We start from the raw sequence: 19,109 nt of genomic DNA, 5'->3' as shown, positions 1-19,109 counted from the left end.
AGCAGAGTGAAATTTATAGAGAATGTAATGATATCAGTTAAGCCAAAATATGTAAAACTAATATTCAGAAGAGAAAATACAATTGTGAATAATAGTTATATTTTCAAAATATAAATAATTGCATATGATACAAAAAGAATGGACAACAAAAGAAAAAAGGTGAATTAGATGATACAAAGAACTTCTGTGCAGCAAAGGACACAATCAGCATAGTCAAAAGGTGACCCACAGAATGAGAAAATTTTTGCAAATCATGGATCTGATAAGGGGTTACTATACAGGATGCATAAAGAGCTCCAACAAGTAGATTGGAAAATGGCAAAGGGTTAAATAGACATTTCTCCAAAGAAGATATACAAATGGCTAAAAACACATTAAAAAATCTTCAACATCACTAATGCTTAGGGAAATTAAAAACTACAGTGAGAAACCATCTCACACCCATTAGGGTAGCCGCTTTTAAAACAAAAAACAAACAGAAAACAATAATGATGGTTAAGATGTGGAGAAATTGGAACCATTGTGCACTATCGGTTGGAATATAAAATGCAATTGCTAAGTTTGGTGGACCTTTGGGATATTGAAAATGAAATTATCATAGGATAATTCCATTTCTTAGTATGTACCCAAAGATTTGAAAGCAGGGGTTTGCATAGAAATTTGTACATTCATCTTCATAGTGGCATTATTCACAATAGCCAGACTGTGGGAGCAATGCAAGGGTATATCAGGATGAACAAATAAATAGAATATACTATATACCTAAAGTGGAATAGTATTCAGCTTTAAAAGGAAGGAAATTCTGACACATACTACAACATGGATGAATCTTGAGGGCATTCTGGTAAAGTGAAATAAAGTCCCAACAGGATAAATACTATATGATTCTATTTATATGAAGTACCTAGAGTAGTCAAATTCAAAGAGATGGAAAGGAGAATGGTAGACACCAGGGGTTGGGGGGAGGGACAAATGGGAATTTATTGTTTGATAGGTGCACAGTTTCAGTTTGGCAAGATGAAAGGTTATGGATGGCAGTAATGATTATGCAGCAATGTGTCGGTACTTAATTCCACTGAAATGTACACTTAGAAATAGTTAAGATGATAAATTTTACATTTTGTGTATTTACCAGGATTAAAAAAAATGTATATACACATGTCATTGTAAGTGGTGGAGATTTTAAAAAAAACATTTAGAAGGAGAAGAAACTTAAGTTATAAGAGGATGTATGGACATTGATAATTAGGAACTAATCTAAAATATTTTCAGAGTTCTTTCATATGCTTAAGGTAGATATTGACATATGGGTATAATTACATATGTAATATAAAAAGCTATTGCGTTTTCTTTGGTGATGAGGATTTTCTGTTGATAGTGATAAAAGGAACTGTATACATTAGGCTTAATTAAAATATTTTATTCTGTTGCAGATCTGTGGCCACCTGTTCCCAGGGTTTCGACGCACAATGAGGCGCCCTGGGTCCTGGGGACTCTGGCTCTGGGTGGCGATCCTGCTGCTTCCTGCTTCCGCTTCTGTGACATTCAGGGACAAGCCAGGTATCCGGGCCACCTCTTTGTCCAGTCACCAAGTGTTATTTATAGTCTTTAAATTATTTCAAAAGCTTATTAAGATGAATCTTGTTAAGGTTGAAGAGGTCATAGATTAAATCAACTAGTGCAAAACAAATTCATCGTTTCCCCACTTGACTTTCACATCATACATTGAGAATTTCTAAAGTTACCTCATTTCTCACATGCATATTACATTGTATTAGTCTAAATACCCTTTCCTTTCTCTTGCTGAAGTTTATAAATAAAAATGTTGCTGCATTTCCGAATGTATACATCTTCCTTTCCTCTTTAAGTTATTCAAGTTACTGAAATGAGAAGTACAGAACCCCATTAACATTGCGTATTAATCAGGGACATATTAATCTTAAACAGGGGAAAGAGAAAAACAGAATGGGAGATATAAAAGGAAACATAATTTAATTATATATCAGTTTTATAGTCTCAGGTGAGATAAGCAAAAGATTAATAGTTGTTAGAGCCCTTTTGGGACTAAACAGGTAATATTTATTTGCAATTGTTAAATTATCAACCTCATAAATATTTTCAAAGAGCTTGAAGGCAATTTGAAACATTTATTTCCACATCTGATTTTTAAGAAGTGGTTATGTGGCTTGTTTGGAAGACTTTTCTTGCATATTGAGTATGTGTAAGTTGCTGATCTAGATGTACATCTAAGTTGAACTAGATGCATTGAAGCCATTTGCTAAGCAAAGAGAAATTCAACTTTCCTGTAATGGATCAGATATGATATATTCTGATAATGGTCACATATGATAATATATTCTGAGACTGTGAGTTTTACTGTGCTTTTTGTTTTGAATATATCTAGTAACTTCTGCTAAATAGGTATGCACACATTGGAGTAGAAGATTGTGAGGTTGAAGCACACATAAAATAGAAACAATTTCATATAACAAATAACAAATCTTAGTCTCTCAGAGTGTTATATAAGTCTTTATGATATTTTATACTAATTTATTAAGTGTATTTCCTAAAATAATCCACATGAGATTTTGAATATTGTCCCTCTGTGTAAATGACATCCTGTGGCTGTCATAATTTTTTTGAGAAAAACTCTCTTTTTTCAGTGAGAAATAAATCAGGAGTGACTTATGGCAAAAAAGAATGAATAGGAAGGGGAGTTACATCTCTTCCTTTTAAGAGACATAGTAGATAATGTGGTTTGAGACTTAATTAGAGGAGATAGGACTTTATAGGATGGAAAGGAAATACATCTTAGGTTGAGTAGAACATAGTTGTAGGCACATGCTAGTGTGTAATAAATGTCCTTGATGATAATAATGAGTTGAAATAATGAGTTACTGATATGTAATAAATGTTCTTGACGATAACAATGAGTTGAAGTATCTATATAAATGGTTTTCTAATTTTTGTGTGAGGAAAAATCATGTGGGTCATTGATCCTGAGTCTCAGTCTCAGGAGATGATGCAGGACAGGCTGGGTGGGGTAGGACTCAGCAATTTATGTCTTTAAGAAGCTCCGGTAGTGAATCTAATACAGTATATCTGAGGAAACCACTTAGGGGAACACTTACTTTTGGGGTAATTAACTGACAGTGCTTTTTTCTTTTTCTTGCATCTTACGCTACTAGATGACTTTTGTTTTATTTTTTGCCTCCAGTAACTCTTTTACTTTTTTATTGTGGCAAGGACACTTAAGATGAGAGCTACCCTTTTAACAAATTTCTATGTGTAATACTGCACCGTGAAATATAGTCACAATGCTGTACAGCAGAGCTCTAGAACTCAGTCATTTTGCATAACTGAAACTTCCCTGACTTGGGATTCCCCTGAATGTACTGCTTTGGTGGGTTTGATATCTCAAATCTTTAATTAGGTTATATTGCACGTGAGGCTACTGAACTGCATACATTCCAGTCCAACTTACTTTATCAAATTAATTTCTCTGAAAGATTTTCCTAAGAGTGTGAATTCACAATTAATCTGAACTCTAACCAGATTCACGTAACATGTAACAAAAAGGGAAATGAATAAAGAGAAAAATCAAGAGTTGATCTTTATCAGGCTATTTGGTCAAAGGGCCTCATGGAACAAACATACTACACATGCTGTGGAAATTACCCAACTTCAAGTTTCATTTGCGTTAATTGAAAATGTCAGCACTGTCATAAGGATCATTGAAGAATATGACACGCTGGGCAGGCCTGACAGGGGGCTCTTCTTGTGTCCTGCGTATCTGATTCACGGGACAGGGTTCCCTTTTTAGTTTCCTCATGTGCAGACCTGTGCCTGTGGTCACTAACCATTTACCGGAGGGAAGTGATTACATCTAAAAATAAAATATAGCAAATCTGAAAGACAGGCTAGGGTTTCAACTCTGGAGTCTGTGAAGTTGTCAGCAGTCTACTGTTAAACCTAAATATACTAAGGATAAATTGAGTCTTTTGATCACTTGACTTTAGTTCTATGGTATGTTTAATGATTACAGTACTTGGAATATTGTCCAGTTAAGACAGAATATGAGTCGAGAGTCATGAGAGATTTACTAACAGCTTGAATTTGAAAATCTTGAAGCTATTAAGAATTGCTTTATTTTATATTCTTTCATCAATTTTGCTATTGTATTGAGATTATGAGATAATGTACATTTGCATATTTTCATGCTGCACATAAATAATTTGAATGTGGCAGTATCAGTCCAGTTGTCAAAAGAGGCTGGAAAAAATAATTAAATAAAAAATATGCCTTGCTTAGATCAAAACTCACTTTAATCAATTCCTTAAAACTTTCTTCTATGATAGACACTTATGTATCAAATTAAAAATTTCTCTTTTTCTTCTACTTCCCTTTTTCTGTTATAAGGTGCAAGTACTGAGTTTCATCAAAAATAATAAAAACAGAAAGCCAGGATAAGGAAAGGAGCAGAAAAAAAAAAAGACTCTGAGAGATGATAGAATGCCATTTATTTTTACCTATGGTAAAACTTCAGTTTAAGTGCCTCGATGGAATTGATTATAAAGAGGTCACAAACTATACACATACACCCTTTTAAACTTGTTTTCTATTAATTACAAGGAAAAATTATTATTCTGGAATTTGGCTTTTACTAATTGACCCATACTGTACTCTTAAATGCAGGGTAGAAATATGCTACCAAATAGAGAATTTTATTATTTTTTTTAAGAATTCCTCATTTTCAAAATGGTACCTGTAAGAAGCCTACTACTGACATAGGTACATTGCCACTCCTAAAACTTTTAAGTGGAGGAAACTTCACATTATTAAATAAAGATTATGCCTCCTAACCAGGCAATCTCCTGGGAAGAATGGCTCTGGGTGCCAATGAATCCAAAATAAGCTTTGAATCAAAATAGGAAGTGAAGGTTCTGTGACCTTTTGTGACCTTCCTATTAAAATAGCTGTTTCCTTTTTTTTTTTTTTTCTTGTTTCATTGCTTTTCCAGAAGATTTTTGTTATATTCTGGTCCAATGTTCTTTACCTATTTTTGTTAACCAATGTGTTTCTCCCAACCTAGGATACTTTGTAATCTTTTATTAGAGGAATTGTCACATGTGAAGTGTACAGGGAGCCCTCCGGGCAACTAGTAATCATAGAATGAAAAGGCATTCATCCTCTCTGTCCAGGAATAACTCTGCTTTAACCTTCAAAAACAAACAAAACACAGAACACCTGAAGACTCTTATTTTGATCCATTTATGAAAAGAAAACAAACCATTTTTATATCTGTGGCAAATTGCTACTCTTGTACTGAACTCTAATTTTGAGGCAAATGCTGTGTCATGAATTTTGTCACTGCAAGTAAAGAAATCATTTTCCTTAATGCTTGTTAAAGGAGAAGAGTGATAAACAGAGCATTTCCCAAACTAGACAGATTTTAATCGTGAAGTTACAGGGAATAATAATTCCAGAATATATTATGTGTACTACTGAGGATATAAAGTAAGAAAAATAAAGCAGGCAATATGGGCAAGAGAGAAATGTAATTTCTCTGGAGGAAGTCACCCTTCTTCTGTTCTAGATTCATGCCCTGTGTAACCTTATCCATTCCTGTGTTTTTCAGTCCCTCCCAAATGTACTTCACAGCCTCTTTCTCTTTGGAGTTCAATACATGTATTTCTAACTGACTGTTTAATAACTTCACCACTTGAATTCCTTAATGGCACCTCAAACTTAACATTTCTAAGTCCACAGATTAATTTACTCCTTGACAGATCTCCTTTTCTTCCTCTAGTGGGATTTGTTTCAGTAAACTAAATTTATACCCAGCTAAGCAAGCCAGCTCTCCCTCCTCCCTACATTCAATCCATTATCATGCCCGGTTGGTTCTCGCACTGCAGTTCCTTCCCCTTTCTTCCATTTTCATTGTCACCACTTTAGCCCAGGTTACCGTCATATCTGGCCTCACAGACATATGAACATGTGAATAGGGTTGCCAGATAAACTATAGGACATCCAGTTAAATTGGAAGTTCAGAAAAAAAATGAATTTTTTAAAGTATGTTCCAAATATTGCATGGGACATACTTACACTAAAAATATTTTTGTTATTTCTCAGACACTCAGACTGAATTAGCATTCTGTAATTTTATTTGCTGTATTTGGAAATCTTGTATGATGTGAAGGGTGGAGAGGTGATTTTATTATATATGGAGGGGTCAGGGAAGGTGGCCTTCATGTGGGGACATTGAAGCGGAGATATGAAGGCACTGAGAAACTGAGGATGTGAGCACTTGGAAAGCAGCACATACCAAGGGCCTGAGGCAGGGGGATGTTTGGCATGTGGGGAAGATAAGAGAGGCCAGGAGAATAGAATCGAGTGAGGAGGAGGAAAGGGAGGATCCGCTACTGAGAAACGGACTTCTGCTTTGTGTGCGGTCAAAATCTGATTTCTAAGCTTGCAAGGTCAAAGGTTAGAGTTGGACTCTAGAAAATTCACCAACATGATAAGTACTGCCCTGTGAGACCTCTTAGGAGATGGTCAACCCTTGTCCTCTAGAACAATTCCTGGATACAGTATGAACAGGTAGGCTTTGAATTTGTATCTTTCATTAACATACCTTCCCTAAAGACCTCTCAGCAAGCCTTAATTCACAGTTAATTGACTACTGTGATATTGTATTATTCAGTAAATGCATTATTTAAGTACAGATATGCAGAAACATGTACACTTTAACAAAGTTAAAATATAAATTATGTCTCCACTAGACAAATTATGTATTTTCTTTCTTTGCAGCCAGTAAACCTATAAATAGCTTAAGTGATACTAAGAACCTCAACAAATTGTGAAAGACTGTAATAGAATATGTTTACATTTAGTTTTCATTTTGTCTCTAATTTAGCCTCTGGTATGACTTCACCTCCTGGCTTGTTCTAAGGCCAGAGGCCTCTGTGGCCCTGGAGAGTGACTGGTCCATGTACAGATTGAACATTAGCAACATTCCACACATCTTTTAGGTATTAGTTGAAAAAATAAAAAAATTAAAAGAATGGATTTTAATTGGTCTGGGCTCTTAGCTATTTGAGAAGAGAAAGAAGGAATTCAACACACGTTAAGTCAATATTATATTGGAGACTTTTATATGAGTGGGCATAGAAAAACCACCAGAACAATGATAGAAAAAATATGTTCCAAAAGACATTTGACCTAATATCAAGACTAGAATGCTTAACAATATACAAGGAGGCCCAGGGAACAAGGAATTTTTTTAAGTACTTGTTTCAAACTGAGAGGGAACAAAATCGATTTCTGCTAAAATATGAGGTGAGTATCTTAGATACTCTAGTATTTTATTTCTAATATGGTTTTGAAAAGCAATGTTCAATAAAGAGGAAAAAGAGAGTTGAACTAGGGGAAACTTGGGTTTTATTTCAACTTTCCCATTGAGTCACTATGTGATCAGGGGAAATTCACACAACTTCCTTTGAATAATTTGTTCATAGGTCCTCAAAATTCTAATTTTTAGAGGGAGAGAAGGGTAAAAGCCTTCTTTAAAAAGTACATACTTTTTTGTAAGTAATCTAGTTAAAATCAAGATAATTCACCTAAATCTGACCTAGCTGCCTTCCTTTCTGTTTCCTTTGCCCCCTCTCAGCATCCTTCCAACCCCGTAAACTGCCTGGGTCCTTCAAGCCAAGTCAGGAGGAAAGTGGGTCTGACCATCACGAACATCTTAGTATGAATTTTTAAAAAACATTTGCATTTGCATTTCCAGAGGCCACTTGATTAAGGGTCCTACGTAGTGCACCTTGTTTTGTGAAGTTCTAGTGATTACTTTTGAAACATGGTGGAGAGCCTTTGAAATGACACTGCTGTGGTGATCTCTTCTGTCAACCTGACAGTCAATACTTAAATGTACACATCCAACCTGTGACAGCCACGTCTACCACCTTGCCATTTTTATGCAGTGGGTCCCTAAGACTGATGCATTCAGATTATTGTGCCTTGAATCTTACCCCCAAATAATGAACATTTAGTTTTCATTTGTTATGTTCAGCTTTTCACAATAAAGCACATATTCTACAGATATGAAGCTATATTTTATTTTCATAAACTAAAGACTTTAGTGGAGAAATACTCATAAATATTTTTTGGAAGTGTTGAATTCCTTTCTTTTTAAAGTGACAGATTTATTATACATGGTCATATATTCATTGAGTCTCTGGAAGGATTTAAATAAGATACTGTCTGTATCCAACTTGGCAATAGGCCAGCATACCCTTCCCTCATTATCAAAATGTTATAATAGGAAGTACCTTACCACTGTCTTAAATGAGTTTTCCAATCATCTGTTGTGGTTGCCCTGCATATGTGGTGGAGAATTTAAAGTTAATTTCACTTATTACAGTCATTCAGAGTCATTTTATAAAAGTTTGAATTTTGCGTTTTGTTTTGCAAGATTGTTTTTAGTTTATTTTCTCACAGACATGCTATTTTTCTCATGTGGAGGTATTTTAGAGACACCGAGGTCAGTGAATCTTAAATGCACAGTGCAATGAATTTTTACATATGCATTTATACATCTGTGTAACTACCACTCACGTCAAAATACAGAATATTTCCAGAACCCCAGAAGACTTCTGTATCTGTTCCCAGTTAATACCCTACAAAGGTAACCAGTACTCTAACATAGATTCGTTGTACAACCTTGAATGTTATATAAATGGGATTAGACAGTATGCATTCTTTTGGGAATGCATTCCTACTTAATATTATATCTTTGAGATTTATCCAGGTTGTTGCATGTATCAGTCATTCATTCTTTTTTTTCCTGCCATCCAATTTTTCACTGTGTATACTACAATTTATTCATTTATTCTGTCAGTAAACATTTGTTTCCTGTTTTAGAGTATTTCGAATAATGCTACAGCAAATATTCTCTTTTAAAAGGGTCATTCACACCATTTTCTTTGTATTCATTTCTCTTGCATCTTTGAATTTTCAAGTCATAGAGTTCATGTATGTATAACTTTAGTAAATGCTGCCAGTTTTCCAAAGTGATTTCCACAAGCAATACAGGAGGGCTCTTGTGGCACACCCTCAACACGGGCGCCACGGGTTCTTTAATGTGTAGTCATTTGCTATTTTACCCCATGGTGGTCTTACTTTGCATTTCTCCAACTACTAATGACGTTGAGTACCTTTTCATATGTGGGTTGGCAACCTGGATATTCGCTTTTGTGTAATGCTTAAGATTTTTTGTGCATTTTCAAAATAGGGTTTTCAGTCTTAATGATTTGTGATAGTTCCTTATATATTCTGCATATGGCACTTTATTGGATTTATGTACTGGAATAGTGTGTGGCTCCTAGCCTGTAGCTTGCCTTTTTATTCTTTTAATGTTGTCTTTGATGAACAAAAAATGTTAATTTTAAGGAAATCCAATTTATTAATCTCTTATAATTAGTGCTTTCTGTATCCCCTTAAGAAATCTTTGCTACCCTGAGGTCATGAAGATTTTGTTTTCTGCATTCCTCTGCTGTTTTATCTTGCCCATTTAGATCGTCACAGTTAAGATCATCCCTAATTAATTTCTGTGCATGGAGTGAGATAAGGGTCAAGGTTCAGCATTTCTCCATGTGCAAATCGAATTGATCCAGAACCATCGAAAAGGCCATCCTTTTTCCACTGAATTGCAGTGGCCCGTTTGTGGTAAATAAGGAGACTTTGTATGCACGGGTCTGTTTTTGGACTCGACTCTTTTCCACTGATCCGTTTACCGATATGTGTACTAATAGCACATTACAAAAATTTCTGGTATCTAATTGTGTACGTTTTTCAGCTTGTTCTTTTTCAGTTTTGCTTTAGCTATTCTAGTGTTTTTGAAATTCCGTAAAATTTGAGAATCAGCTTGTCCATTACACACACATAACCTGTTGGGATTTTCACTGGTTTGGCACTGAATCTATAGAAATCAAATTGAGAGTTTCCATCTTAACATTATTGAGTCTTCCAACCTAAATCCATGGTTTATCCCTATAGTAATTTTAGGACTTTAATTTCTCTCCACGATGTTCTCTAGTGTTCAGGGCAGAGATCTGGATGAGGTGCTTGGCTTTTATAAAACACCTATGAATTCACATTCAAAGTTGGTAACGTCCACAACGCATACACTTTCGCTACTGTTAAGTCCTTGCCATCATGTTAAGATCTGTACGATAGGAATTCCCAGTAACTAAGTCATCTCTCAAATTATTCAATGTTATAATTTTACTTATGGGTATGGCAGATTTTAGATCTGAAGAAATGATAGCACTATTTAGCCCCTGATTTAGCCTTCTGTTAAATATATTAAGATGATTCCCTGCCACCACCCCAGGAAGTCTGTGATACGTTTGTTAAACAAGGGCAGAGGAGCTGAGCAGACGAACTGGAGAATGGGTAGTTTCTACTCTCCATCAGGTAGGAGGTCAGTTTGGTATTTAAGCAGTTTATCTCCCCTCTGTATTAAGAACGTGTAGGTCATTAAGCCCACACATGAGTATTAGACATGGAGAATTAAGGCTGTGGTTGTATGGTGCCAAGATCATGAATTGATCCCCGTTCATGATCTGGCCAGTTGTGCAGTTACCTTGGTATATTCCAAAAAGTGGCTGTACTGTTGTCTGAATCAACTATTACTTTCCGAGACTCTAACCTGAATTAGATTGACACATGCCCTGGGTATGAACAGTTAATGTGTGCCTGTACAGTACTGTATTACTCTGCTGGGGTAGTATGAAATATGTAAATTCACTCTGAGTAAAGAGCGAATTTATCTTTTATTTTTTTGAATACCAGTCAGTGCCTTAGCACATAATCACACCTTCCAATGATTTTATCTCATTTTTTCATAGTGGGCCATTTTGGTACGGCAGAGGTCCTTGCATCTTTGTTTTCGAGTGTTACTGTACTAACTCCAATCTGCGCTGCTCCTTCAATCAGTTCAGGCTGTTCTAACAAGAAGACCATCAGCTCAGTGGCTTAAACAACAGATTTATTCCACACAGTGCTGAGGGCTCAGAAGTCTGGAATCAGGTTTCCAGCATGGCCAACTTCTGGTGAGGGGTCTCTTCCTGGTGTCCCTACATGACAGAGAGAGAGAAACAGTTCCTGTCTCTCTGTCCCCTTATAAGGACACCTATCCCATCACAGGGCTCCACCCCTTTGACCTCCTCCTAAACTAATTACCTCCCCAAAGGCCCCATTTCAAAGTACCATCACAGTGAGGATAGAGAGCTCAATATATGAAATTTGGGGGGAATGTTCAGTCCATAGCAGTCCCTTTTGCTCTAAAGTTTAATATTACCTGACATCAATCCTGAATTAAAGTTGGGTTCATAGTAGTAATTCACTTATTTGAATATTAAAATAAACTTTATATATGAAAATTTAATGACATTAAAACTAGTCAACTTCCTAATGCCAAATATACAGCAACATTGAAATGTTAGATAATAATGACAATAATACTAATACAAGCATTCGATGTGCACCAGGCACTGTTCTAAGCATGTAACATACATAACTACATGTAATGCTCACCACACACTGTGAAGTGGGTTAATACTCTTATCCTTATTTTACAGGAATTTTTTTAAATGGTCTATTATTTCCTTTGAACTTAAATTTCTGATTGTGTTATGTGGTTCAAATTTATTTGAGAAAAAAATCAGTGGAAAATGGAGTACAAATGTTCCATACTATTTTTTTTAATAGAAAAACAATGTCCTATACTGAGAACAGAGGGACATCAGTTTACACAGGACAACAGAGATGAGCTTGAAGTTTCAGGTAAGCATCATAATCCATTGCAAAGAAGCATTTTGTATAAAATCACTACTAAATATGCAATATATTGCATGTGATTGACATTGTAATTTAAGATGATAACATCAATATAAGAAATTAAGAGCAAAGAAGATGCATGATGTAGAAAAAAATGCTGAGAGCAGAGTTCAATGTTGTTTAAGCTAAGAGCAACAGCAACTCAACCTCTTGGAGAAAAATGTTATTTAAAATTTTTAAAGTTGTAGCCATAGTAGAAATTTGGAAAAAAGAAAGAAAATTTATGAGAAAGATCTCCCTACCCAAATATAGTCATGATTCCATTTTGGTATAACGTTCCTGTCTTTCTCTTTCTTCCCTTCATCCTCACCTGCTTTCCCTCTCAATCTGTCTCATGCACACACACATACAATCATAATACAGATAGAGCATCTGAACCCAAGCATTTCCCCACATCAACATATATTCTTCTAAAGCATGACTTTTTTTTTTATTAAGGTATCATTGGTATACACTCTTATGAAGGTTTCACATAAAAAACATTGTGGTTACTACATTCACCCATATTGTCGATTCCCCCCCAATTCCCCATTGCAGTCACTGTCCATCAGTGTAGTAAGATGCCACAGAGTCACTATCTGCCTTCTCTGTGCCACACTGTCTTCTCCGTGATCCTCCCCACACCATGTGTGCCAATCATAATACCCCTCAATCCTCTTCTCCCTCCCTCCCCTCTCACCCTCCCCGACCCCTCCCCTTTGGTAACTGCTAGTCCCTTCTTGGGGTCTGTGAGTCTGCTGCTGTTTTGTTTCTTCAGTTTTGCTTCATTGTTGTACTCCACAAATGAGAGAAATCATTTGGTACTTGTCTTTATCCTCCTGGCTTATTTCACTGAGCATTATACCCTCTAGCTCCATCCATGCTGTTGCAAATGGTAGGATTTGTTTGTTTCTTATGGCTGAATAGTATTTCATTGTGTATATGTATCCATTCATCTACTGATGGACACTTAGGTTGCTTCCATATCTTGGCTATTGTAAATAGTGCTGCGATAAACATAGGGGTGCATATGTCCTTTTGAATCTGAGAACTTGTATTCTTTGGGTAAATTCCTAGGAGTGGAATTCCTGGGTCAAATGGTATTTCTATTTTTAGTTTTTTGAGGAACCTCCATACTGCTTTCCACAATGGTTGAACTAGCTTACATTCCCACCAGCAGTGTAGGAGGGTTCCCCTTTCTCCACATCCTCACCAGCATTTGTTCTTAGTCCTTTCAATGCTGGCCATCCTAACTGGTGTGAGGTGATAGCTCATTGTGGTTTTAATTTGCATTTCCCTGATAATTAGAGATGTGGAGGATCTTTTCATGTGCCTGTTGGCCATCTGAATTTCTTCTTTGGAGAATTGTCTGTTCATATCCTCTGCTAAAGCATGACTTTTTTTAAAAGGGCTGCTTAGATGTCAATTGAATGGCTACAATATTATTTACTTAATCAATTTTCTGTTTTTAGACATCACAGCTATTACAGTGAGCTACTCTGATTATTTATTTAGGATAATTCCTAGGTCAAAGAAAATTAATATTTGAAACTTCCAAAACATAGTTCATCCACCTGTCTTCTAAAAGGAGAGAAATTAAATCAAGAAATTTGCCAATCCCAAAGAGCAGGATTTTATTTGAAATAAATCAATGTGTAGATAAGGATAAAAAAAATCCTATTTAAAAATCAATATCTTTGTGATCTTGCTAAATTTAATAAAACTGCTCCTGGATTAAATCATCTGTCACATTTTACAGGCTTTGACCTAGGAGAGAGCTTTTCTCTGAAACGTGCATTTTGTGAAGGTGATAAACCCTGTTTCAAATTGGGAAGCACACTTCTTATTAGAGACACTATGTAAGTAACAATTTTTCTTTACCTTTTAATACTATGTAAACTACTTTCTAAAGAGGCTCCAAATAATTTAAGATTTAAAAAAATCTCAGTGGTGTCATCATCACTTGAATGCTGTGGTAAATGGGCTCTGTGTGTATTTGTTGTCTTTAATAACCTTTGCAATCTGATCTTGTTTTATGGCGTATAGTCTTTCAAGGCATAAACTAAATAGAGGCATAATCTTTAAAGAAGAGCAACTAAATTCATTTTAGAGAAATAGTATTTATGTTTAAAAGAGACATAACCAAATTCAGATTTTAAAATGTGAACTTTAAAACAGAAGATGCAATGTAAACTTAGAGACAAAAGACTGCTACCGTTGTGTTCTATATTTACTGTGCTTCACGATAAATTAAAATAAAGAACTTAGCCGTCAGGCATGCCTCTTACATATTGTGTAGAGTGCCTAGTAAATAAAAATCATTGCAGTTTTATTTTTTGGTCTTGATACTCATTTCATTTCAAAATTAGTTTACCCAAGTTTTGCTTTGTTATTTTTACTATTCTTTTTCTACTGATAAACCTGGGATTAAAAAAAGAATCACTTATAATTTAAATACTCCTAATTGGTCAGCAACTGTGCAGGGCAGTAATTCCCCCATATAGTTGGCTGCATGTAACGGGAGGATGGATAAATTGTAATCGAGAAAGCCTGAATCATACAGCATATATGGTCATGATACGTACTCTTTGAGCCCAAGAGGGCCATTCCAGTTCACGAATACAGTCACGGAAAAACATCGCGATTCTGTTTGGTTTAGAAAACAACACATGTTTTGGTGTGAAAACACGTATGAGTGTTTTCACTTCCTGGTGTGTAGTCTAATATTTAGCTCACTAGACAGAGTTATTGAGACTCTCAGCATTTGATTTCTTAAGGGGAAATAGCATTGATCATCTTGATGCCTACCTTTGAGTACTCTGTATAATCTAGGTTCTGAGGTTACTTTTTCCTTGAGAAAAGTTTCTTTTAAACCTTCTATTTTGTGATACACTAGATACTTTTAGTTTAATGATATGGTTCCTTAAAAGTAAACTGCTCATTAATTACTAAGAAATAAGAGCATTAAGGAAGAAAGCAATTTGATATTGGGGGGATATAATGGGTTGCTGTCAGGGCACTTCAGCAGATGTAAGGCAGACCTGTGCTCCTGTGGGATGCTTGGAGGTGGCTTCACGTGCAGACTTTGACCCCTCACAGCACAGCAGCTCCACGTTTGGGTGTTTACATGCAGCAAAGAAAAGTCAGTAGGTACATGTCTTGCCAATGGGTTTCAGCCCCAGGCAAGTTAGCTATGGATTCAATGTGACCAAAGAAATTGACAGCAAAACCTTCTTTGGAGTGAAAGGGTTTATTACCCGGCTTGTTCTCCGGGCAGTAGGTCGAACACTAGGGTCTCTGCCTCCGCCCAGAGCCCTGGGCCGAGCTCTTTGTATAGCACAATAACAGCTTATTGCCTGAAGGTGTGGAAGCGGTGGCTTAGCAACAGACCAGTTACGTCATGAAGTGGTTTAAGTTCGGTGAGGATCCTGGCCATAGGAGCCCCAACTTCCCCACAGTACATATATATAAATATGTATCAATATGTATTTATCAATCTATATTGTTTCAGATGTTTCTTGACTACTAGGCGGTAACTTTAATTAATGAATTTTAAAAAGGCAATAAATTCTGTTCCAGTAATTAAGATGCATTTCCTCTCCTGTATTCTTCCTGACAATTTAAACCCTTGTAATTCTGACCAGGTAGCTAAAGAATTGGAGTAAAAACTTTAAAAAAATGTATCGGACCTGTATGTAAGATTAAGATTTAGCTAATTTTAAGTAGTCACACTAGAAACCTTGGCTGCCACGTTTAGGCAATGATATTCCTCTTTGAATATTTTTGATAAAAATATTAGGCGTGATGAGACATTTAGATTCCAACCTTTGGCTCTAAATCACTGCACGATCCCTTGCCTGTCAGTGTAAGTGAACTCTCTGGCTCTGTGGAGCAGAACCCTGGTACCCCCACCGCAGGAGACTGGGGGGTATCTGGCTCAGCTGACTGGCCAGGGTCAAGCAGTCGGCTCGCCTCCACTGCATCTCACCCACTGAGCCAGGTGTGCTAGGCTCCTTCTCTTGTACGATGCCATTTTTATTTTTCAATGGGACTGGACTAAAGTTGCAGCTATTTATATATCTGTAAATAAGCTGCCTTGCAGAATCAGCATGGGAAAAGGCAGATGCTATTTTATGTGGAAAATGAGGCTTATTTCTGTGCCTGAGAGTGTTTTTATAGTTCTGGCATCTTTCAGGTGAGATGCATGAGGGGAAAGATTTAATGAGTGTGTCGGTCAAATACCCATCAGGTGCCCTCAGTGCCCTGTGCCTGGCTTAGTGTGGGAATCCCAAAGGCTGTTCTTGCAGGGCCCCTTCCTATAAACATGAGCGGGTGCTTACAGGTGGCATGCACGCACGGGAATCTGCAGAGCCTTATATGTGTGCTCTTACTCTAAATCCATGTCCGTTTCTTCAGTATTCCTTGGGATAGCAGATGGTAAGTATTTGGAGGCTTTAAAAGATTTTGGGTGGCATGCTACTTAGTTTTCTAGAATTATCTTCTTAGAGGAAATTTCCTTGGCTTCTTGTATCTACAAGTATCCCCAGCTATGAAGAGAAATAATTCATTATTTCTATACATATTGAGAACTATATCCCAGATACTCTGATTATCTTTAAATTGTCATTTGGCAATTGTCAGGGCAAAATGGTGAAGTTGTGAGAGGAAATATACAGAAAACATGTTTATGCAATGAACACCTTATTCTCCTGGTACAGATAATCCTTATCCTTCATTAGTTGCTTATATAGAAACATGTTTTAAATAAAAATGTCTTAATAAGTGGATATTTTAAAAGAGTTGAAAAATACTGATTTTCCACACATTGTTGATTATGAAAGGACAACACTCCTTTATTTCGACTGACCAGTGGGGAAATCAACCATTTCAAATGAGCAGGGAAATGAATTTTCTGATTTATTGAATTCAAGGATGGTAAAGAACCTTGTTTCTCAGGTTCTATGATTGATAGCTGGTGGCTGTTTGGAAAACTGTGTTGAGAAGGATTCTGAGGCCATATTGAGTTCAGCAGATAAGAGTAACCCATTAACAATAGGAGAGGAGAGAGGGATGGTCATGTGTGATTCATCTGTAGCTTCTCTGACTTAGGATTTCCTAGGAGTTGGTGAGTTTTGCAACTGAAACAGTTCCTGAGAAGAGGGGAAATGAAGCTATGTGTGAAAAGTTAGTCAACAAAAATTAACCTTAATAAGATTTTATGAGCTTGCATAGTGTTGCTAGACACAGTGGCGTAATTGACAGATACGGTCCCCCTTAGCTTTTTTTTTACAAATAAATAAATCTCCAGTCAAGAGGAGTCTTTTCTCTCTGTCTCTTTCATTAAATCGGTGGTCGCTTTCTGGGAGCAAGCACTGTTTCGTTTCACAGCTTTACATAGGGAAAAAAGAGCTGGTAGGAGCTACTCTTACTTGTTTTTCATATTTTTGTAAACATAATAATCCTGAGCAAATAGGAAATCCCAAAGTATACATTTGGAAGATGGGTAGTGTTTTTTAGGTTCTCTGGACCTTCACAGTTCTCTTGGAAATAATCCTAAATAGGGGGAAAAGTATTATGTATATTGCAACAGAATCCATACCTTAGCTTTGCTACTGTTGAATGGCTACATGGGCATTTCTTTTCTGCATGGACCTTTATATTACATCCAGATTTTTATTATTAGAAATAACACCACAACATACAGGCAAGTTGTTTTTCTCTGTGTTTAGGGTTATTTCCTTAAGATTGATTTTGTGAAATGGAATTATTAATTTTAGAGATCTTAATACATCTAATTATGTCCTATCTTTGCTTTATCCATCTATTATGCATATTACCCAAGATCTTCAGTACCACTATACATTATCATTTTTAAATTTTGTTGTTCAGTTCTGTTTTTTAAACTAACAACTTGGCAGCAAGAACAAATAGAAGCTGTAGCTTACTGCATAGGTATTAGGGGTTCCTGAAATGGTTATGTTCTGATGAAGGGTGACTAAGAGGTAGGGTTCAGTCAGTCACTGAAATGCATGCAGTATAGTCTAGAGGTCATGCTCTTATTCAACAAGCATTATTGAGCTTGGGATTGGGTACTTTATTGGACTGTGGGATCATACTGGTGAAAGAATGAGGGTTTATTTTAGTCTTGCCTGCCTAGAACCTGCTGGCAAGATACATGGTCTAAGGAAAGACTGTTCTCTTTTGCCTTCTTGAAGGAACTGAAATATATTGCCATCTGTTGTTCAAGCATAGGCTATAGGACTCAATCCCGCTCCTTCTCTCATAAAGGCTAAACTTCCTTTAGCATCACACTCAAGGCAGAAATTCAACCTTTTCCTCATAAGGGCTGGTTTTCTAACCATCTTTCATTTTTACTGCTGTCCTTTGGAACCTCTCCAAGTTCTTAAAACCAATTAATTATGAGGCTCAAAATTATGTTCAGAACTCTGATACTGAAGCTTCAAATCACTGAAGGTTTTGGGAGGATTACTTCACAATTCTATTAAACTTTAGAGAGTGACTGTTTACAAATCCCATGGATTTTCATGTGGGCATTCTGTCATTTTGTAGATAAGAAGTTTTCCATATGAAGAAAAGTGACTTAGTTAAAAAGAATCCACCTGTTGATATGACATTGAATGACTGTTGCATGCAATTCATATGTCATCACTGTATGTCCTTATGTACAGTTTGTCATGCCAAAATATGACATGAGTCATTAAGTCAGACATTCTTAAAATGAAAAGAAAAGCTTCATAGGTTCACAATTACTTAGTTCTTTAAAGCACGCAAGTTAGCCAAATGATGACATTAGATAGAACAGAATTCTAACAGTATCATTATACAGATTTTAAGAATGCATGGAAATATTTATTCCTCCATCACAAGAACCTATCACAAGAACCTGTCTTACCTTTTTCTAGAAAATTCAGGGAATGTTAATATGTTCTAGTAACAAAATTGCTTTGCATAGAAATGGCTACCAAAATGTAATATAACATGGAATATTACCTGTTCAGTGTTTACATTTACCAGTTTTTGAAGCATTTAATACTACTATCAAATTTAAGTAAGTTGTGATTTTCCTACTTCAAATTTCATACAATTCAATACTGTTTTGGGAATATCATATCTATAGAATTCTATGACATTCATGTTGATTTTGTTTTGTTTCAGAAAGAACATTTAACATGAGATCTACCCTTTTAATGTATTTTTAAATGTACTAT

General features: G+C 36.0%; 1 protein-coding gene across 6 annotated transcripts in view; it reads left to right on the top strand.

Annotated features, from left to right (window-relative positions):
• Positions 1-19,109, top strand: part of COL19A1 (collagen type XIX alpha 1 chain) — a 286,095-nt gene that overhangs the window by 9,071 nt on the left and 257,915 nt on the right. For all 6 annotated transcript variants that reach the window (XR_012125983.1, XM_073224021.1, XM_073224019.1 and 3 more), the window contains 3 exons: positions 1,434-1,560; positions 11,773-11,847; positions 13,640-13,739. Coding sequence is in view for 5 of the 6 variants with exons in the window: in XM_073224021.1 (XP_073080122.1) it covers positions 1,470-1,560; positions 11,773-11,847; positions 13,640-13,739 (266 nt within the window). In the remaining variant the exon portion in view is untranslated. The remainder of the gene's footprint in view (positions 1-1,433; positions 1,561-11,772; positions 11,848-13,639; positions 13,740-19,109) is intronic.

The sequence above is a fragment of the Manis javanica genome, chromosome 16 (assembly GCF_040802235.1).
Source record: "Manis javanica isolate MJ-LG chromosome 16, MJ_LKY, whole genome shotgun sequence".
Classification (NCBI taxonomy): Eukaryota; Metazoa; Chordata; class Mammalia; order Pholidota; family Manidae; genus Manis; species Manis javanica.
Note: the sequence above shows the minus strand (reverse complement) of the source record. Positions and strands in the feature narration are given on the sequence as shown.